Source organism: Labrus mixtus, chromosome 16 (genome assembly GCF_963584025.1).
Source record: "Labrus mixtus chromosome 16, fLabMix1.1, whole genome shotgun sequence".
Taxonomy (NCBI): domain Eukaryota; kingdom Metazoa; phylum Chordata; class Actinopteri; order Labriformes; family Labridae; genus Labrus; species Labrus mixtus.
This window is the reverse complement of record NC_083627.1, coordinates 13,081,294-13,102,405: the sequence shown is the minus strand read 5'-3', so window position 1 is coordinate 13,102,405 and position 21,112 is coordinate 13,081,294. Positions and strand designations below refer to the sequence as shown.

Here is a 21,112-nt window from a genome sequence, read left to right as displayed (position 1 = left end):
CCTGAAAAGTGCATTAAAGCAATGCACCAGACTAATATGACCTTGATTTTACTAGTTGTACTAGTAGTAGTAGTACTGACCCTAACCCTTATTACCAAATAGTGAACTATCAGACCTCACTATAGTTCCTGATAATTCCGCTTAAATCTTGTGTATCACTTTTGCAGTGTAACAAGAAGCATCAACGGTTAATCCGTCTATTTAATAGTTTTAAAGCAGCATGAGTCCTTCGGATTCTCATCATGTTCCATCTATATTTCACACGTTTCACTCTTCTGCAGAAACCTCAGCTCATAAACTGAATCCTGAAACGTTAAAGTGAGGCCTGAGAGACACACACACACTGATGTGTAACGACACACAGTGAAGGCACTCCCAATAAGAACTGGTTTTAATGTGCCAGTTCCACATAAAAAGTGTGCTGAAAACGTCTCTGCTCAGTGGGTCACTGGGAGCCTGACGCAGTTTTCCGTAACTAATTATCAAGTCCAACATGAACTTCATCTGTGAGGTGTAGGCTGGCTACCAAACACACTCACACATGTGTTCAGAGACGTAAAACGCATTTTATGTTTATTCCAAAGAAGATGGAGCAACAAATACAAATTAAATGGTTTTATAGAAAGATTCTCATGGTGATGAAAAAGGAACAAAACAGCAGAGACCCCTCTCTTCTCCAAAACAAACCATGAATCCTTTTTTAATTAGTATTTCTTTAGTTTTTGGACTTTCTGATGGCTGGAGGCTGAGCTGTTGCAAAAACCTGGGGAGACTGAGATCATCATGATGTGACTTTATATGAGTTCAGTGAGCAGAGGATGCTGGGCCGAGAGTCAGCACTGAGCTCAATCGTTGTTAAGTTTGAACGTATTTTTTTAATTTAGGACAGAGTTCGCGCTCTGCTAACATTTACGGTGTGTCACCAGCTGAGAGAGTTCCAACGTAGGCAGAGGTTACATCTTACACTCCTAGTAGGTGTAAAGCCCTCTGTAAAATTGGTTGTCATGGTGATGGTTTTGAAATGTGAAACAGCAATGTGTTCTTCGTGATAGATTACATCCATCAGAAATGTTTGAGGTCTTTGCATTTACTCCTGATTTAGTCTTTCATGAGCTGAGATCATTAATCCGTCCAATAATAGAGTAGCGCTTAATTACCTATTGTTGCTGTTGAAGATTTCACCACTAGAGGTCACTGCTGTTATTTGACACTAGCTGTGGATGAAGGCTGTAGGCTTTAGTTATCGCCTTATCATAATGCTTCATATTTGACAAACATTTTGAGTTTGTCTTTGTGGATTAATGATCAGCAGAGACCCTGTGTTTTACCCGTGGACGTGGATTTGGTCTGCTTCTTTTTGGACAGGCAGGTGACAAACACCGAGCTTGTGCTAGTGTGTAGTATCTTGCAGTGTAGCTACAAGCGGTAAACGTACACACTACGTCCTGCAGTGAGTGTCAGCTTCTGGGGGCGATGAGCCCAGGAGGAGGGGCCCAGTTTGAATATTGTGTTTACAAGCTGTGACCAACATTTCTACTGACTCCACCTTTAAGACGGAGTTGAAACATGAACTGTTCTGGTATCTGGAGGCTCTCTATCCTGAGTGTAAATGCTCCAGTCATGATGTTAGCATGCCTACAAACTTACTGCTCATCTCTGAAGATGATGTCAGAAATCAACGTTTTGGACTGATTAAAAGCTTAATATAATGTTGGCTCAAGATAAAACAATAAGGTATGCCATGTAAGAGCCAAAATAGGGGTTTCTTATACTGCCATGTTATTGTAATGTTTTGTATCGACTGTGGGTGTCGCTGTAAGACTAAAGCGCAGGTATACATTTCAGGAAGTCACTGTAAAGGTCAGGTGTGTGATCCCGGAAGGGCGACAGGATTTTGACCTGCTGAAGTGAAAGGTTTGCCGTCATTGTAAAGTGCTGCAGTCAGGTCTGGTGGCCAATAATTTGTAGAAGGCTGATTGCAAACTGAGCCAAAGCGTTTCAGCCAGGTCACTCCTGGATCGAGCATCTCAGTAGTTTGGTCCTGGACTGACCTCCTTTAACACGCTACATTATTCAAAATAAAGGCTCAGAGAAAGTCAAAGCTCAAAGTTATGGGGTCAAAATGTGCACAGAAACTTCTATCTCTCCTTCCCTCTCATGTGGAGCCTCAGATTTGAGGACTTCCCTTCTTTAACTCCAATCAGAGGTCGGCTGAGGTTTTTTAACACTCCCACATGTGTCTGTGCTGCTTCAGCCTCAGGCAGCAGTGTGAGGGCGTGTGACAGGCAGCAAATCTGCATCCTGCTGCGCTGTTAATGAAACAGGTCCCGCACTGGAATCCCTGCAGCCTGAACCAGCTCCAAACATACGAGCTTACACACTAACATAGCCTGGCAACGACGAAAACAACAGGAAGTGTTGAAAAGTGTGAAGAAGAAGGAAGCGGCAAACGACTCAATGTGTAAATAATGAAGCATTAAATTATCCAAGGGAATAAAAATGTCATTGATAATAAATAATAAGGAGAGAAATGTTGAGATAATTAAGACGCTTTCAACACAACTGATTCAACAAACAGTCACTCGGAGAGTCTGTAAACATTTAACACCTGCGTCCTCCCACACATGACAAACTGTCTGCTCTCAAGTGTCACACTCATGAAGTAATTATGTGACACTGAAGTCAAACATCTGGGATGAGCAAACTCAGCTCAAAAACCAAACAAGTGTTCTCTAAACGGTTTATTCACCAGGGAAGAAACAAACCGGGACAGAGGAGAGAGACTTCACACGCAGTCAAATTCCCATGAGGCATCCAACCAGACGCCAGATGTTGGTGAAAGAAAAGTAAACATCAGTTAAAGGTGTTCATAATATTTTGTCCAATCCATCAACAGACACAAAATACACAACTTTCAATACACCACTGATGTACACCACCCTCTCCGACCTGAAGCATCAATCTGTACGATATCTAGTGAATTAAATCATAAACTTACGATAGAGAGGAAACAAAATGACATATTTCTGTAGGCCAACCCGGAAGTTAGCACCGCCATTGGCGTCTTTCGGGATTATAGCTTTGGATTGTGGTTCATTGCAGAAAATTGCGTAGGCGTTTTGTTCATTAGGATAACCTTCACAGATGAACACCATATTGATGATGTTTAAAGCATTAATGCAATCCCCAGGGGTAAAAAGCTGACTTTATACTACAAGCTAACTACACCATGGTCGCACGGCTTTAACGTCACCACCACTTTGCCTCAGGATATCTACGTCAAGCTAACCAGCAGTTCTGACTAGCTAGTGAAACCATAGCCTCATAAATTGTTTATTAACCTAATCTTTGCATTAATCCCAAAAATTTAACCTGCAGGAGACTTTGTGTCAAAGTGTAACTTCAAACAGAGATGAAGACGTTTAATGTCCCTGACGACCGCACTGTAGTTTCATTTAGCCACTTTGGGGGGGGGGGTATTCACTAACGTGTTTAATGTCCTAAAACAAAACGCAAATATCTCATACGCTTGTGTTAACCACAGACCTCTAGGCATCTAACCATCGAGTTTGAGGCAAACGATCCCATGGTGCTAAAATGCTAACTTCCTGGTTTAAGAACTCATTCCTGTGGCACCCTATATCATCTGACATTTAGGACACAAAAGGTGAATTTGTTTGGTTTGACTCACCCGTATCACAGTTAGGTCCGGTCATCCCCTCCTCACACTGGCTGCAGTCTGGTCCCGTGAACCCCCGCCTGCAGACACACCTTCCTTTGACGCACCGCCCTTTGTTGCGGCAGTTATTCGGACAGCCTTTGGCGGCGCAGTCCGGCCCGGCAAAGCCAACGTCACAAACGCATTTCCCGTTCACGCACTTCCCGCGGTTGCTGCAGTTGTTGGGACAAGCTTTGTCAGAGCAGTCTTCACCTGTGAATCCCCCGTCACAAACGCACTGTCCGTTAACGCAGCGCCCCTTGTTGTTGCAGTTTCCCGGGCAGGAAGTCTCAGAGCAGTCTTCACCTGTGAATCCCCCGTCACAAACGCACTGTCCGTTAACGCAGCGCCCCTTGTTGTTGCAGTTTCCCGGGCAGGAGGTCTGGGAGCAGTCTTCACCTGTGAATCCACCGTCACAAACGCACTGTCCGTTAACGCAGCGCCCCTTGTTGTTGCAGTTTCCCGGGCAGGAAGTCTCAGAGCAGTCTTCACCTGTGAATCCCCTGTCACAAACGCACTGTCCGTTAACGCAGCGCCCCTTGTTGTTGCAGTTTCCCGGGCAGGAGGTCTGGGAGCAGTCTTCACCTGTGAATCCACCGTCACAAACGCACTGTCCGTTAACGCAGCGCCCCTTGTTGTTGCAGTTTCCCGGGCAGGAAGTCTCAGAGCAGTCTTCACCTGTGAATCCCCTGTCACAAACGCACTGTCCGTTAACGCAGCGCCCCTTGTTGTTGCAGTTTCCCGGGCAGGAGGTCTGGGAGCAGTCTTCACCTGTGAAGCCGATGTCACACACACACTGACCGTTCACACACCTTCCGCGGTCGTAGCAGTCATTAGGGCAGATTATTTCTAAGCAGTCTGGGCCGCCGAATCCCTCATTGCAGACGCACTCTCCGTCTACACAGCGCCCCCTATTGTTGCAGTTTCCAGGACAGCCCGTCTCAGAGCAGTCTGCACCAGTGAAGCCGTTGTCACACACGCATTTACCGTTCACACACCTGCCCTGGTTGTTGCAGTTATCCGGACACCCCCTTTTGGCGCAATCAGGCGGGGCGAATCCAGGATTACACGCACACTGCCCATTGATGCAGCGCCCCCTGTTGTTGCAATTTCCAGGACAGGATTTATCAGAGCAACTGGGGCCGGTGAAGCCGCTGTCGCACACACACTGTCCATTAACACAGCGCCCCCTGTTGTTGCAGTTGTCCGGGCAGCCTCCCTGCGAGCAGTCGGGGCCGCTGAAACCAGGATCACACACACACTGACCGTTCACACACTTTCCTTTGTTGTCGCAGTTTCCGGGGCAGTTGGACTGACCACAGTCCGGTCCGCTGAAACCAGGGAAGCAGACACACTTTCCGTCCACGCAGCGACCCTGATCGTTGCACTCGTTTGGACACTCGCTGGTGTCTGGTTTGATGGAGCAACCTGCGCCTGAAGCAGAGGGAGGGAGGAGGTGGCAGAAACATAAGAAACATTATACTTTGTGATTGATAATTCTGTTTATGCACTCATGGAAGAGTTTTAATACTCGCAGGATCCTTAAACGTGTTTACCCCTGAATTACAGCGGATAACGACGTGTTTCGTCCTCGTACTTCGGGTGGCATGTATTTTACATTCTTGTGAGCTTATCTGGCACTCAAACATGAAAGTCTTCTTTGCATCATTTGGCCTTTCTAAGCCTCCTAATGTTTAATGTGTCAGTTAAATGGTATTTCTGTGACATGTGTTCGGTACCAGATGGACCAAACGCACATGGTTTAACTTAGTGGTATCAGAGGGTCCATGGCGGTGATCAAAGGTAACTTTTAACAGACTCTGACATGCTTCTATGTTCTGTTGCATATGGCACGAGTCCTTTAGGTTAGAAACAAACAAACAGAAAAGTCCAAACAGAAAACACACGGGGGCACCACGAACATGACGCGCTTACAGCTACAGTAACTCAAATGGTCCTGCTGCATCCTGACACAGTTCCAGCCAGAGTGTCCAGATGTGGCTGGAGTAAAGTTTGGGTTTAAAGATCATAAAAAGGGTTACACAAAGAGGAACTAATCTCAGTGGATTATTTACCTTCATGCATGGGACTCTTATTTTTTGTGCAGTTAGGGTTGTCACAGTACCAGATTTACGAACTGTAGTATGATTCTAGTAAAACTCAAACAATATCAGTGTTTCCCCTAGGTTTAAAGCGTTGGGGGGGTGGGGACAAGCCGACATGTCGACACGGCGACACAAACACTTGGTGTTCATGTGTTACTTTTAATGACAGCTGTCCTTTTCTGTCAGAAAGGTATCCTTAAATTACTTCTTTCCCTGATTTCCAACTCTATCCACTATCCTATCTCTACAATAAAGGCACAAAAAGCCCAAAAATAAATAATATATATATATATATTTTTAACTTGACCTTCAGGGGGGGCGGGCCGCCCCCTAATATAATGGTAGGGGAAACACTGAATATCGACATCTGCTTTGATGCAACAGCTACAAAATTTTAGTTTTAGTCACATAAAATTTTGGCATGTCTTTTTTTCAGTATCCAAAAACTGCAGGTGAACTCAGGACTTCCCCTGATATTCTCCTGAGCTGACTGTTCACACATGCACCTCACAGCAGAAGACTGTACCTGTCAGACGGGAGGGGGAGGGGGTTCTCCTGAGGTAAGAACAATGTGGAAGTGGCAGACGAAGTAACAGAGTCCTCTATACGACGCTATAATGAGAATATCTGTCTTTATATCAACGCTACATGTAGTTGAACAGAATCTCAATCCGAACTAAAGAGTGGAGAAGAACATACTGGAGAACAGGAAATATAATGCAGCAGGTTCATTAGAGCACGGAGATCATAGAGGTGGCGTGCAGACAGTCTAATAAACACGGAATAAACGTCACCACCCCCTCCCACTCGCTCCAGGTGAATAGGTTATATCCTGCTGCATTCTCACATCAGCTCACTCTGACTTTCTGCAGAATAAATACGAGGAGGCTGGAGGAGAAACTCCGGATAAAGTCTGAGAGAAACATTCAGATGTTTGAGTTCACACATGCAGCTCCTCTGGGAAATATCAGGAGTTTTGTGCAGGTGTGAAAGCACTTTATATATCCATTTCCTAATCAGTAGCCAGGAGTTTGTTATCTGCCTCTAGAAGACCATCACCTCCTGGAGGGCAGTGAGAGAGAAGCTTTGATTTCTAAATTCACTTACACTGAACAAAATCCTTTCCTTTCATTCCTCTGCTTTAGTATTTGGGAGGTTGGGATTTTGAGGGGCGGAGGTCTGATCCTCTCTGATGAGAGAATAACAGACTAATTACCCTGCTCTGTGTGTGTGTGTGTGTGTGTGTGTGTGCGTGTGCGTGTGTGGGTGTGTGAGGAGGGTGGAGGAGGGGGGGCTTTAGTGGACTGTGGGAGGAGGTCGAGACTGAGATCACCCTGGGCAGAGAGTTTGTGATACACACACACATACACACACACACACACACACACGGCAGTTACTCATACGGTGAGCTCTGCCAGTTCACAACGTGATCACTTCTGAGGTCAGCTTCATTTTCACAGACGTTGTGACTGATGGACATAAACCTGTGAGACATCATTTGACTGACATCAGAGTCATTAAGTGCATTTGACCCAAGTGCTGAGCTTAAGTGTGATTTAAATATTAGAAATGTTATATTTCAGCTGCGTCCTTTGTTTACATATTTCGGAGTCTAATTTACAACAAAAACTTTTTTTTTTGTTTGCTCCAGAAGTTTTCTTCTTCCTACAGCAGACAAACAGGCTGAAAAGTGCCGTAACTAAGCTCAGCCGTCATCACGTCTTTGTACATATTACATTCGGCACAGCAGGAGCTCCACATAAACACACAAAGTCAGACATGCACACACACACACACACACACACACACACACACACACACACACACTCTCCCCCTGGCTCTTCTGATCCCGTCTCTGTTACTACCTCTGAAGACGGTACAGGCGATGGATCACTTCGTCCCTCCATTTCGCCTCCACGACATACAGATTTAAGGCGAAACATCACAGGAGGGTAAATATCACGTCTTAATAAAGTCAGTCTGAACACAGCTACAGCAACATAATACTTCATGGATCAAAGTGTGTGCACTAAAAGTCGTTGTTTTTGTCTCTAAAGGGCTCAGGTAGTGATTCTTAGTGTGGTCCATTTCTGCCTTTATTGGACAGGACAGAAGACAAGAGACAGGAAATGTTGTGAGGAGAGTGAGGTATGACATGAAGGGGCAGAGGTCAAATTCGAACCCAAGGCCACTGCGGCGAGGACTATAGCCTCTGTACATGGGGTGCACGCTATAACCGCTAGGCTACTGGTGCCCCACAGACAGAACTCTTTGTTACAGAGGAAGATGATTCCTCCGAGCGACAAACAGCCGATTCATCGCTCTCTTCTCTACGAGTTTCAGGACAGTCCTTGTGTGACTTCTCGTCATTCCATTCTTCATTTGTTGTTGCTCTCTGATGTTGTTGATATCTTTGTTTTTAATGCGTGTGTTTCTGGTTTTTATTCGTCCACTTAGTGAGAATAAAACAGAGCAGGTCTGGCAAATGGGCGAAACTCTGCTCCCAATCAAACTGTAATTGTTCAAAGAAAATTGACATACTTGATATATTTGTCATCTGTCGGCTGTGTGTGTGTGTGTGTGTGTGTGTGTGTGTGTGTGTGTGTGTGTGTGTGTGTTTCGGGGATGAGTCAGGCAGCAGCCGGCTGAACAGTGAAGTAATATGAACTGGCTGAAACAGAGACTCATGCACGTGTTTGGATGGAGAGTGATGAAGAGTCACAGCGGAGACATGAAGAGAAACATGTCCTGATTTATGATGTGACGGTAACGAATGGGAGGAAACGTCCCTGAGTCACACTTTGATTTTTATCGAGTGACAGAACGCTGTGTGTCTTTTTAAGGGTTAAAGAGGTTGTTAGTACGTATTTTCATGGATTCATTCATCTTGATAATTTTGTGGATATATATTGGAATTGTGTCAACCATCTTGCTGTACCTTCTAGCAGAATATAAGCAACTCTGTGAAGATGAAGACTTGGCCACTTTGTCAATGATTGCCAGCGATTGTGAGATCTTGGTCAGCATGGGTCAGCGATGGTCTGCACTTTGTCAGCCATGTGTGTTGTGTTTCTATGTTGTCTGACCATGGCTGAATAAATCCTAAGATGATCCACAGTCTGTTTCACGGTTTCATCATTGTCCATCTACTACAGAAATAAGCCCCACCTAACAGAGGTCAAACATGTTAAAGACAGAGTGCAGTAAGAGCTTCTTTTTGTCTTCAGATATTCACCTGATTACTTTAAGAGTGACCTCCAAATCAAAATCTATGAGCTCATTGATACAAACATAAACACTCAAAAATGGGTGTGTGTGTTTGTTGTCTCTGTAAGGTGTGTGTGTGTGTTTTTGTTGTCACAGTGGTGTGTGTGTGTGTGTGTGTTTGTTGTCACAGTGGTGTGTGTGTGTGTGTGTGTGTTTGTTGTCACGGTGGTGTGTGTGTGTGTGTGTGTGTGTGTGTGTATGTTTGTTGTCACGGTGGTGTGTGTGTGTGTGTGTGTGTGTGTGTGTGTGTTTGTTGTCACGGTGGTGTGTGTGTGTGTGTGTGTGTGTGTGTGTGTGTGTGTGTGTGTGTGTGTGTGTGTGTGTGTGTTTTTGTTGTCACGGTGGTGTGTGTGTGTGTGTGTGTTTGTTTGTTGTCACGGTGGTGTGTGTGTGTGTGTGTGTGTGTGTGTGTGTGTGTGTGTGTGTGTGTTGGTTGTCACGGTGGTGTGTGTGTGTGTGTGTGTTTGTGTGTGTGTGTGTGTGTGTGTGTGTGTGTGTGTGTGTGTTGGTTGTCACGGTGGTGTGTGTGTGTGTGTGTGTGTGTGTGTGTTGGTTGTCACGGTGGTGTGTGTGTGTGTGTGTGTGTGTGTGTGTGTGTGTTGGTTGTCACGGTGGTGTGTGTGTGTGTGTGTGTGTGTGTGTGTGTGTGTGTGTGTGTGTGTGTGTGTGTGTGTGTGTGTGTGTTGGTTGTCACGGTGGTGTGTGTGTGTGTGTGTTTGTTGTCACGGTGGTGTGTGTGTGTGTGTGTGTTTGTTGTCACGGTGGTGTGTGTGTGTGTGTGTGTGTGTGTGTGTGTGTGTTTGTTGTCACGGTGGTGTGTATGTGTATGTGTGTGTGTGTGTGTTTGTTGTCACGGTGGTGTGTGTGTGTGTGTGTGTGTGTGTGTGTGTGTGTGTTTGTTGTCACGGTGGTGTGTATGTGTGTGTGTGTGTGTGTGTGTGTGTGTGTTTGTTGTCACGGTGGTGTGTGTGTGTGTGTGTGTGTGTTTGTTGTCACGGTGGTGTGTGTGTGTGTGTGTGTGTGTGTGTGTGTGTGTTTGTTGTCACGGTGGTGTGTGTGTGTGTGTGTGTGTGTTTGTTGTCACGGTGGTGTGTGGGTGTTTTGTGGCTCTAATGATCGATAAACTGCAGAAAATAGACGGAAGTTTATCGTCCACATGTTGTAAACAAACAGTGATCAGAATAATAACAACACTAAACACACGTGTGTCATTTCAGAGCGTAAACACACTCACATCGTTTATAGCCGGTGCGAGGTCCACTGTGTTCTCCGGGTTTGTTTGTTTGAAATACCAAAGAAATCAGAATCATATGATTGGACGACGTGTGTTTGGATTTCTAGTCAGGATGATCGGGAGATGGAAAACATTCACGTTGTGTTTAAAAGGACATCTGAGGAACCAAATGAAGTTTCTTTGAATTTAAAAACAATGGTAGCTGCGTTCTGTTCTGTTGATTATTCATTGAATATTCAAATATCACCGAGCAGTTTTTGTACAACAGATGTTTTTGATTTACCTTTGCTCTCCTTGGAGGTGCAGCAGCCGCCCTCAGCGCCGCCACATTTCTCCCTCAGAGACGACACCTCCCTCTCCAGCCTCTCCAGACGCTCCCGCAGGGCAGCAAAGTCCATCTCACAACCGCAGGATCCAGACCCCGAGCCAGAACCGGATGTAACCAGTTTGATCTTATGGGTAAGGACCAGAGGGGAGCCGGGGGTCAGGTCGATTTCTCTACCTGAGAAACACAGAATGATTTAGAACTCGCTGAGATGTTTGACCTTCAGTTGAAGTGTTTGAGGCGTGCAGGTTTTTACCTCCCTGGCTGACGTCGGCTGAATCCCCCTGAGTGCTGCAGCCCTCGGAGATCACCACCTGAAACCAACACAACAGGAGAGCCGCTCATCTGTCACTGTGTTCTGTTCAAACCGCCCTACGGTACATGTGATACGTCACTGAGACCTCCAGGCGTCCAACTTCATTAAGGAAACAGTCTGCTCCTAAACTCTTCCGGAGTTGCTCCATTCACACATAGACTGAGATGTTCTCCAGGAGGGGTGGCAGAAGAGAGGCAGAATGTGACATAAACAGGACGCTGCACATTTTAAATCCAAGACGGCAGACAGTTTTGCTTTTAAACAAACGCTGTGTGGGATTTGAATTATTCACAGAAGATCATAAAAGAGAATGAAGCAGCTTCACAGCGTGCGCAGAGATCAGACCAGTACACAGACGTCACGTGGCGTCATCAGCCACGTGACGTCTGCGTTCACACATCAGCTCACCCCGACTTCAGGAAACATTTTTTGATCTGAAATCGGGGTGATCCAGCATCACAACAGACACAAACAAGGACCCAAAGACTCACCTTGATGGAGTCCTGCTTGGTGTCCCTGGGTGGCCTTTGACCTCTGACCTCTAACTCCTGGGAGGTCAATGGGGTCAGGAGGGCGGGAGCAGCCAGGAGGAGGACGAGGAGGAGGGAGGGAGACATCGCCGCGGTTAATAAATCCTCCTCAGGTCGTTCAGGAAACGAGGGAAGGAAAAAGAAAGAAAGATGCTGGACACTTCTCTGGACAGACGAGCTGATGGAGGCGGGTTATTTTGTTGAACTGCAGCTGATTGTTTAAAAAAAAAAAAACGATCAGATTAATCGGCACTCTAAATGCAGATCTCCGTCAGCTTCGTCAGGTCGATTCTCCTCCGCTTTCTCTCTTTGGATTTTCCCTCCTGGAACGATGACAGAAGCACATTCAGAGCCATGTTAACGTTTCTTGTGAGCTCAGCAGACTCCACTTCAGTCACAATTAGCAGAAATGGGGCCATTAGCTGTTTACGAGGCTGTCAGTGCAGCGTGTCGGCCAATAAAACACAACGGAAAAAAACAACTTAGTCTGAGAGAGTCATTGGCTCTCCTGCAGCCAGTTCATGACGTGTTGGTGGCACACGAGTGAACCTGAAGGCCGAGCATTAACGGGTTAATGTTTGAGCGCTGTTTGAATGAAATCGATCTCATGTCTCATTTGTTTGGCCTCGTCAGGCCTCTCTGCTCCTGATTGGTCGGGCTTTGCCCTGCAGGGCCAACGTTAAGCTCAAAAGACGTTTGTTTGTTTGAGTCTTTACAGTCGCCATCTGTGAGCATGTTTGTGATTACACTTTCCATTGCATTCTGCTTTCATAGACACACTGATATTTAATCACAATAATACAGTTATTAGTTATTATCAAACACAGAGTTGAATGATTTAAAGAATGTGAGGTATTTTTCTAAACATATTTTTGGGGACTTGATGATAATAAGGATAAATGTAGGAATTTCTCCAGTTGATTATTTTAGAAGAAGTGAACCGGGCTGATAAGGTGGCAAAACTTGGTCCAAGTGCTCCCAATCAAAGTGTGTCCACTAAGAGTTCTTTTTGTCCGTGACAGGCTCAGGTTGTTCTTCTAAGTGTTTGACAACATTAAAGAGATAATCCTACAGAGATCGAACTTTTGTTACAGAGAAATTTTTATAATTGTATTTCCTTTATTAATCCCCAGCAGGCTACTCACACACACACACACACACACACAGGCCTGCAATAGTGAGCTAGTGGGGGTTCAGTGCTTTGGGAAGTGACCTGGCACCTCACCATAATTTGGTACGTAACGGGACTTGAACCAGTGATCCTCCTGGTCCAAACCCAAAAAGTCCCTACAGACTGAGCTACTGCACGAACGAGAAGCAGCTCTGTGGAGAGATCACTCTCTCCAAAGACACCAGACTGCATCGACTAAACTAATAATTTGACCACTAAGACCTCAGGAGCTGCTCATTTTCACAAATATACACAAATATAATAAGTGATCCCATCGCACAGTTTAAACACACAGGATGTAAATTCCACCACCAGGGGGCTCTCAATCAAAACAACAGAAAAAGATTTGAAGTATCAGCTCCTTTGCTCTCCGTTCTAAGTAGGTTTATGTAACGTTTGCATCTTTATTAGACGGCAATAGGAATTTAAAAACGAATGAATTTGAAGATCACAACAGGTTGACTTTCACTCCTGCACGCTTGACCAGCCGAACCCTGAATGATCTGACCAGCGCGTCTTGCCCGGAGAGATTTATGACCACAGCCGCTCCAAACTCAGGAGATCTACTCTGTGAAACCGGCGTCCAGCGGCAGGTTTGAATGCAGAAACCAGCTGCTCAGAGCCGAGTCCACATCAACAGATGCACGTCATCCGGGCTACTGCTGGAGAGGTGACGGAGTGAGAGGAGCCTCACATGAAGAGTGATTTATTCATAGGAGGGAAAAAATAAACCTGCAGCATAAAGGAAACATCTCACAGGTCAATCCTGCAGCTGTTTGATGCACAGAGCGCCAGTTTTACTGAAAATGAAAGCTCCTGTGAGGCCTCCGTCAGAAATGACCCTGGGTATTTCTGCTGAGTTAATCTTTAATGCCTCTTAATGCTGCCACCATGCAGGTCAGAGTTAGACGGAGCAGACTAAAAACATTCTCTTAAGGAGATCAAGAAACTCGAAACACTGTTCGTTACAGTGAAAAAAAGTTATCCTCTAAGCGATCGATCCACATCTGGACTCGATAAATCAGAACCGTCTTCTCCTTTTTTCCTCTGTTGCTAATTTGAGTTGACCCGACACAAACGGAGTTCAGCGTCTGCTCCTGAATTGACGTCTTTGTCTCGACCTGGAGCAGTTAGCGAGCCTCCTGCACTGACCTCAGAGGGAACAATTAGCCTGTAAATACCTGCCGCTCACAGCTGGTCCTGCTGCAGCAGCTGGACGTCTCAGAGGACGAAGGAGGTCCCTGAACGCATCATAAAGACTCTCTGCACCTTTACCTTCTCTCCCCTCTGCTGCTCGTTTTTATGTCACCTCCAGTTCAAACTGAGCGCAGCGTTCAGAAGTCAGAATAAACAAACTCAGCTCTGTCTGAGGCTGCGATGGGGCTCACAGGTGGTTCAGCAGGTGTTCAGATGTGTGCAGATACTAATCACGAAGACAGCATGTGTTTGTAGAACCAGAGCATCAAGGGTCGATCCAGCAGAGCGAATATATCGGGCTTTATTTATTCAAGCAGAAGAGCGTGGTTTAAAGTGCTTTAACAGCTGCTCACCTGCTACACCAGAACACAATCTGTGAACATAGCATCATCTCAGCCAGAGGCGTGAATCTTGATCACTGCGATCTAAATGGTGGATTTAAAGCATTTTTAAATGGACAAGACTTAAACTCTGACTTCAGGCTGGTCCAGGGAAAGAATTCCATGGGTGCTAAGACGAGGGGGAAGTACATTTGCGACTCAATGTGAATGCTAGGAATGTTAACTTTCTCTGCCAGGGTCAGAAAGCTAGCCCTGAAAGTTTGACTGTAAGCTGTGCACAGAGCAGAGCTGCACAAAGGGGGTCGTGAAGGGTCGTGGTAGATGCCCCCTTTCCCACAAAGCCACTCAGCTTGATTGACTCGTATGCACAGATGCAGGCGTGTTTTGCATGTAGCCGCTAACGGAGCTCGAGTCTCCAGCTTTCAGTAGAGTTGATCTAAAACGTCTGCAGAGCTAATTTCTTGTTAACTCATCACCAACAGATTTCTGTGATATTTTAAAGATGTATTCTACTCCCTTTCACTATTAATCATGTCAATCTAAGATACAGAGAGTAGCATTGTAGCAACCTCCTTATTTATCTGATTCTGGCGTCAGTAAAATCCCTTATTTCAGCCTCCGTTTCAAATGTGCTCTCCTTGTGATGTCACAGTGGGATTCTGGTAAAAAAAATAATCCACTCCCCTCCGCTGGTATCTCCACCCATCGACTCCACCCCAGCCTAGAACAAAATTTAGCACAGGTCCGCCATTTTTATTCTCACTAGCGAAGGAGTGATGTCTACTGGGAAAACTCAGGGGGGGGCTCATAGCATTTAAAGAGACACACACACCAAAACGGAGCGTTCTGAGAGAGCTGGTTTATACAGGGTCACAAACCTCCTCTGGTGCTTGATTCATGTTATATTTTGACCAAAGCACAGCACAGATGTTTCATTTAGACCACAGGGGACTGTTTGAAAAGGTGGAAAAGGGGGATAATATGTGTTTATCAATGAAGCTGATTCATGTTTCTCATGAGTTATAATTTCATTAGGAGGAAAATAGATTTCTGACCTGAGAAACAGGAAAGAAAAAAAATCCAGGTCCATTTACTGGACTGTCTGCAAACTCAAAACATCTATAAGGAGACCTTAGTTTGAGTTTTATGATTCACTGATTGATTATTTATGATATAACGACTGACAAACAACCAACACACATTCATAAATAAACCAGAATCAGTGACACACTCTGCACAGTCGGATTCTGTGGAAACCATCAGGGACCAGGACTGGAGTCTGGAATCATTTTAAGGAGGAAAAACTCACAAACTTTGTGGTTTTCTCATAAATTTGCATTGATTTCCATCTCATGTGCCGCCACCACAAATAACACTTCAACACCCACAGGCAGGAGCACCTGACGCCTCGGTGTCAGAGCAGTTCAGTCAGGGAGTCTGCACTTGGCTTTTCCATCATAAAATGCAAATCATCCTCACGTGAACTCATTATTTCGGTTTCTCCTCAAACATCTGGAGAGCTGGAAATCAGGCCTCATTAGAACAAGCCGTAAAATAACGACGAGGTGATTTTAAAATGTGTCCAACACAAATCGTCCTGTTTTATCGATTTATCCAAATTATCACTTCATGCAGTCTCAAGACTCAGCAGACAGAATCCCCTCCCACTGTCGGATTTATTTAATCTAATAATGACAGAAATGTCAGAGTGACTCTTCTTTATTATGAACTGGGATCCTGTCAGCTTTCACATATTTTTACATAATTAAAAAGTTGATAAAGTAAAGATATCACACTATTAAATCAACATATTTAAAGCATTTCTCTCATTATTTTGTTTGGAGTTAATGTACCTGTGATTCTCCAGATTTATTTCAACCTGTCGGTCTCAAAGGTAAACTCTCACACAGTCTAACCTGCACACAAAAATGTAATACAACGTGTCGGTGCTCGACCTTCATGAGGCAAATGAAACGTTGCTGATACATGTTGCAGGTTGGACAGCGTGTGGGAGTTTACATTTAAGTTTTTTGACACATTGCCCTCCTACGCACCAGTCTTATGAAATGGATGAGTTAAAATATTTGTTGGGAAATAAAGTTGATAAAAGTTCACAAAAACGTTGTCAGAACGCCCAGGATGTCACGCTCGATTGAATTCAGAGAAACTTCAGTCACAGAGAAGATAAAAAAAAACTAAATGAAAAGATCTGTCAATCAATGACATCATTGAAGCCAAATCAGTGAATTAAAGTCACTTTTCCTTCATATTGATGCTATATGAAACTTTCTTTCAAACTTATGAATGAAACTAATCAAAGATGCCAAAGCAGTAACTTAGGAGCATCTTACCTGCTCAGAGCTGCAGGAGGTCTCTCTCAGTCAGCAGGTTAAGGTTTGTCTCTGAATGTTTGTGGTGGATGTGTCGTTGACTGACCGGCAGCAGCAGGAAGACGAGGAGTGGACGGAGAGAGAGAGAGAGAGAGAGAGAGAGAGAGAGAGAGAGAGAGAGAGAGAGAGAGAGCGAAGGAGAGAGGGGAGGAGAGCAGTAAAATTTTCTCATACTTGAAGAATTTTTCCTCCCTCCCTCTCTCTCCTCTCCTCTCTCTCCTCCTCCTCCTCCTCTTTTCTCTCTCTCTGATGTAACTCGATGTGCTTCACAGGTCCCTCCTGGGCGGAGGATGTGCGATGGAAAACATCTGAATTTTTAGATGTTTTTTAAAGGAGAGAGGAGGCCTGAAATCTTTCATGTGTTTTGAAGAGTTTCTGTCCTCTGCTGGACTCTTCATGACGTTACTCTCTCTCTCTCTCTTTCCTCCTCCTCCTCTCTGATTGTTTGTGTTTGTTGCTCACGTGCTGATGCTGCTGACAGACCTGCTTTCTATCAGTCGCTGAAGCTGATCCAGGATCTGACTTCACACAAACACCGGGCTTGTTCTGGGACATCAGTGATGATCATGAAACTCTTTAACTCAGGATGGAGCAGCGGTCGACCCTGTCTGTCTGAGGGATGAAGAGGAAGAAAACGAGCATGTTAACAAAGTGATGATGCTGTTCTGAAACAGTTACAAACCTTTAAATATTAAAAAAGGATGTTGCTTGTTGCTCTTGAATTGAAGTTATTTGTTTTTATAGAAAGAGGTGTTTCCCTTCTAATCACAGTAATGACGTGGAAAAATAGCCAATCAGTGGTGGTCTTGATTTAAAATCCGGAGTCTGCCCAGTCTGAGACTGAGACAAGACCGAGACCTTCAAAAAGTGGTCTCAGAACAAGTCTTTAGACAAGGACCGATTTCAAGTACTACAACACTTCGAAACAGAATTAAACATTTAGACAGCTTCGTAAAAATCCAGTCTGTCAAGTCTGCCAGCAGGAGACGAGGAAGCTGTTAGATTAAAAAAAGATTCATTCGACACACGTCTGAACTTGTTACGTTGGTAATCATGTAAAATGTGCTTTGCTTTAGTCCGAGCACACTAAAGCCATTTTATTAGTTTACAGGATGTGCAGAAAGAGGCTGAAACGTCGGAGCTCAGATCTGTTAGACTGAAACCAATCAAGTTTATTAACCCTCATCTTTACAACCTGCCTCTGAACTCTGACTGACCTGCTTTAAATCACTCCATCTCCAGCTCTTCTCTTTCCTACTCTTCATGCAGTCATCTACAATTCAGACTGCACACAAAACTGAATATCATTCCCACTTTGATTTCTGCTTATTAACTTGTTTTCTAGGTTCAAATGTTCTCGGCCTGCAGAGTGACACACACGCTGTGGTGGTTTCAGGGCGACTTATCAGCGGCTGAAGGCCAATCAAGTTTACTATCAGGTTTACGGCCGCTCCTTAAAGCCTGTCAGACCTCCTCCAGGGTGAAAACACTCTCACTGCTCCCCCGGGCCGCTCTGCTGGCACGCCACGCTACACAATTCACTCACTTAATAGATTTAATGTCTCTCTCTTTTTTCACTTTTACACTCCCTTTAAAACACTTTTATGATCTCTGAGTTTGTTTGTTAAGTTTAAACTTTGACAAAAACAGAGCAGTGTGTGCTCCCCCCCCCCCACACACACACACACACACACACACATACACACACACACACACACACACGCACACGCACACACACAGACGCCAAGAAACAATAAAACATTATAAATATGTTCATCTCTTTGCAGCACGGATGTGGAGAGTAGGTTCGTATTCATGCACATCTTGAATTTGACATTTTTTCTATATCATGAATAAAAGTCACTATTTGATTCCTAACTAGGGATGAAACGATTCACTCCACTCACGATACGATTTATTTTACAAAATGAGACTGAAGACAAATGATGACTGAAAGAGATTCCTTTAGGAACTTGTCAGATGTGTTTTGGCCTTTTAATGTATTTTTTTCTCTCAACAAGGGGAGGTGATTGAAGCTTCTCATTGTGGTGTCGATTAAATGCTGCAGTTGATTGTGTTGATTGTGCTACAGTTCTCTGTCTTCTTGAAATATCCGCACACAGTTTTTGTCTCGTCTGTTATCTTCTCACCTCTTTCATTTTATGTCTTGGGTAAGCCAAAATGCTTCCACACCTCCGATTTAAAAGACTGTGGCGCGTCCTCAGTTTCTAAAGCTTGTTTTGCAGCTGCTGACGCTCACCATATTATTGAGATTCATTTTTCAGAGTACCGATGTGAACCTTGAGGCCTTAGAATCGATTTATCACAATTTTACGATTCATCTTTACATCCCTATTCCTAACATTTAAAAAAACACAATATAACTTGATTATAGTGTGCAGTCTCTCTCTCTGACTATCGACTATATTTGTCTGAAAAATGAAGTAAAAACAGTAAAGTACAATGAAGACGATAAAGCATGATATAAGCAGACATTAATGATTCTCTGTGTTTCTGTGTTCAGGCGGTGGTCTCTGCTCGTCTTCACCTCTGGACCCGTGTGTCTCAGACTGCAGAGATAATCACTTTAACAACTTTCTTTAACTGCCCTCCTCAAAAGCCTTTAGTCTGCCCCCGTAGACTCATCAGCAGCACTTTCACAGCCGTGATGGGAGCCCTGAATGCCTCAGGAAAGCAGGAACACATGCATGATGAAGCCAGGGCTAATTGCACCATATGTGTTCAGAACCGGTCCACACTGAGTCTGTGGGAGCGCTCTGAAAGTAACCAGAGCACGGACCTTGTGAAGTGGAGTAATGGCTAATTCAAGTCAACAGCGTTCTGTCAATAACTCGGACAGTTTGTATTTCTAATGTGGGTCATTTATTTCTTCTTTTTCACAAAGTTTTAGGAAGGAGGGCACCCACTTGACAACCCACAGGATGCCATCTCTCACTTTCCCAGAGTGTCTGTACTGTGCATGTAAGGGATAGTAACACCTTGATGAAGCAACGATTCCTGCAGAGGTTTGTTGATGAAGATGTTTTTAAAAAACCCACAAACAGCTGTTTTTAACAGCATATTCACCCTGCAGGACAGCGAGCTGCTCGTCAATCTCATCCTTTAAGTGACGGAAATTAAAGGAAAAGAGGAAAAGAGGGAGCAGAGGTGGTGAAGTCATAATGACAGAAGAGGAAATCAGTCATTAGGAGAGCACAGAGCTCGTTAGATCAGCCAACAAATTAAAGGAAGAAGAAGATGATCGAAGAGAAATGGGTTGGATTTCTTTGGGGGGAAAAAGAGGAAAAAATGTCTTTAGGAGAGGAAAGTTCAGGTTTGTGAAAACTTTGTGCCAAAGAGCCGACACGTTAAGGACAGCTCGCCAAAACACACACACGCACACACACACACACACACACACACACACACACACACACACACGCACACACACACATACACACACACACACAAACGCACAAACACACACACACAGAGTTCAGAGAGCGTCCAACCAGCTGACAGAGTGATATCTTCTCCTCTGGGTTGTTTATTTTACATTCTCAATTGAGAGGTCACTGAATGATACTCTTTCTGTTGGACTGATGGAGAGTAGAGTAGTGATGTGTAGTCCGTGAACGATTCGTTCAAAACGAACGAATCATCTGGGTGAACGAACTGAACTGAGTTGTTCAATTGCGCTCTCCTCTCTCCCGTCTCGTGTCTCTCTCTCCAGACCGTAAGAGTCGCTCAAAGCCCGCCCTCCCTCTCCCTTTCATGTCAGTGATACGTACTGACTGAACCAACAGGACGGAGTCGGTCGGGAGCTCTGTGTCGCTAAAACCCGCCCCTACTTCTCCCTCTCATGTCTCGAAAATTGAGGAAGTAGCAAATATGTTCTTTAATATTTAGGTGTCGCGAAAATGTATGTGCTTTTTATAGCTGCTGTCAGTTTGCAAACGGCTTTTATATCCAACTTAATTTCACACAGCTGACTGTTTTAACATCCACTAACGAACGTGTTTCGGGTTCATTGAACGAACTGAACGAGAGCTCCGCCTCCGAGTCACTCTCTTCCTCTTCTTGTACTGAACGCACTGGACAGAACGGTCGGGGAAAATAAATGTGATTGTTTTAGCAGCTTTCAGTTTGCAAACTGTAACTTTATCCAACTAAATTCTCAGCTCATTGGTTTATTATTCACCACCGGCTGTTCTCAGTACGATTGCGAGCAGAACTAAACGTTCGGCCGTGTTTCAGCTTATTAAATTCTGATTCACAGACAGAGCTGCGGAGAAGTACAGAACGATTCGGTCGAATCTTTTGAACGAATCACTTTACTGAACTGATTCTACTGATTCAGTACACTGAAAAGAACTGCTTTTCACATCACTAGAGTAGAGGTGTAGAGATTAATCGGTCTGTTTGGTATTCGATCGTAACGTTTACGATCAGATTGAATTGCTCCGAAGAGGCTGGATCAGTAAATTGCACAACGAACTAATCTATGGGCCGGCTTCA

General features: G+C 44.6%; 2 protein-coding genes across 4 annotated transcripts in view; one reads left to right on the top strand and one right to left on the bottom strand.

Moving 5' to 3' along the window:
* LOC132990874 (tenascin) overlaps nucleotides 1-16,710 on the bottom strand; it is a 49,228-nt gene extending 32,518 nt beyond the window's left edge. Inside the window, exons 1-5 of one of the 2 annotated variants that reach the window (XM_061059349.1) lie at nucleotides 16,556-16,710; nucleotides 11,457-11,818; nucleotides 10,906-10,963; nucleotides 10,608-10,826; nucleotides 3,692-5,152 (exon numbers count right to left, since the gene is read on the bottom strand). In XM_061059349.1, the coding sequence (XP_060915332.1) occupies nucleotides 3,692-5,152; nucleotides 10,608-10,826; nucleotides 10,906-10,963; nucleotides 11,457-11,582 (1,864 nt within the window). In that variant the 5' untranslated portion in view covers nucleotides 11,583-11,818; nucleotides 16,556-16,710. The remainder of the gene's footprint in view (nucleotides 1-3,691; nucleotides 5,153-10,607; nucleotides 10,827-10,905; nucleotides 10,964-11,456; nucleotides 11,819-16,555) is intronic. The other variant, XM_061059350.1, reaches the window with a different exon arrangement.
* The window catches only part of LOC132990790 (uncharacterized), a 527,599-nt gene that overhangs the window by 227,898 nt on the left and 278,589 nt on the right, over nucleotides 1-21,112 (top strand). The gene's annotated exons all lie outside the window — the stretch shown is intronic.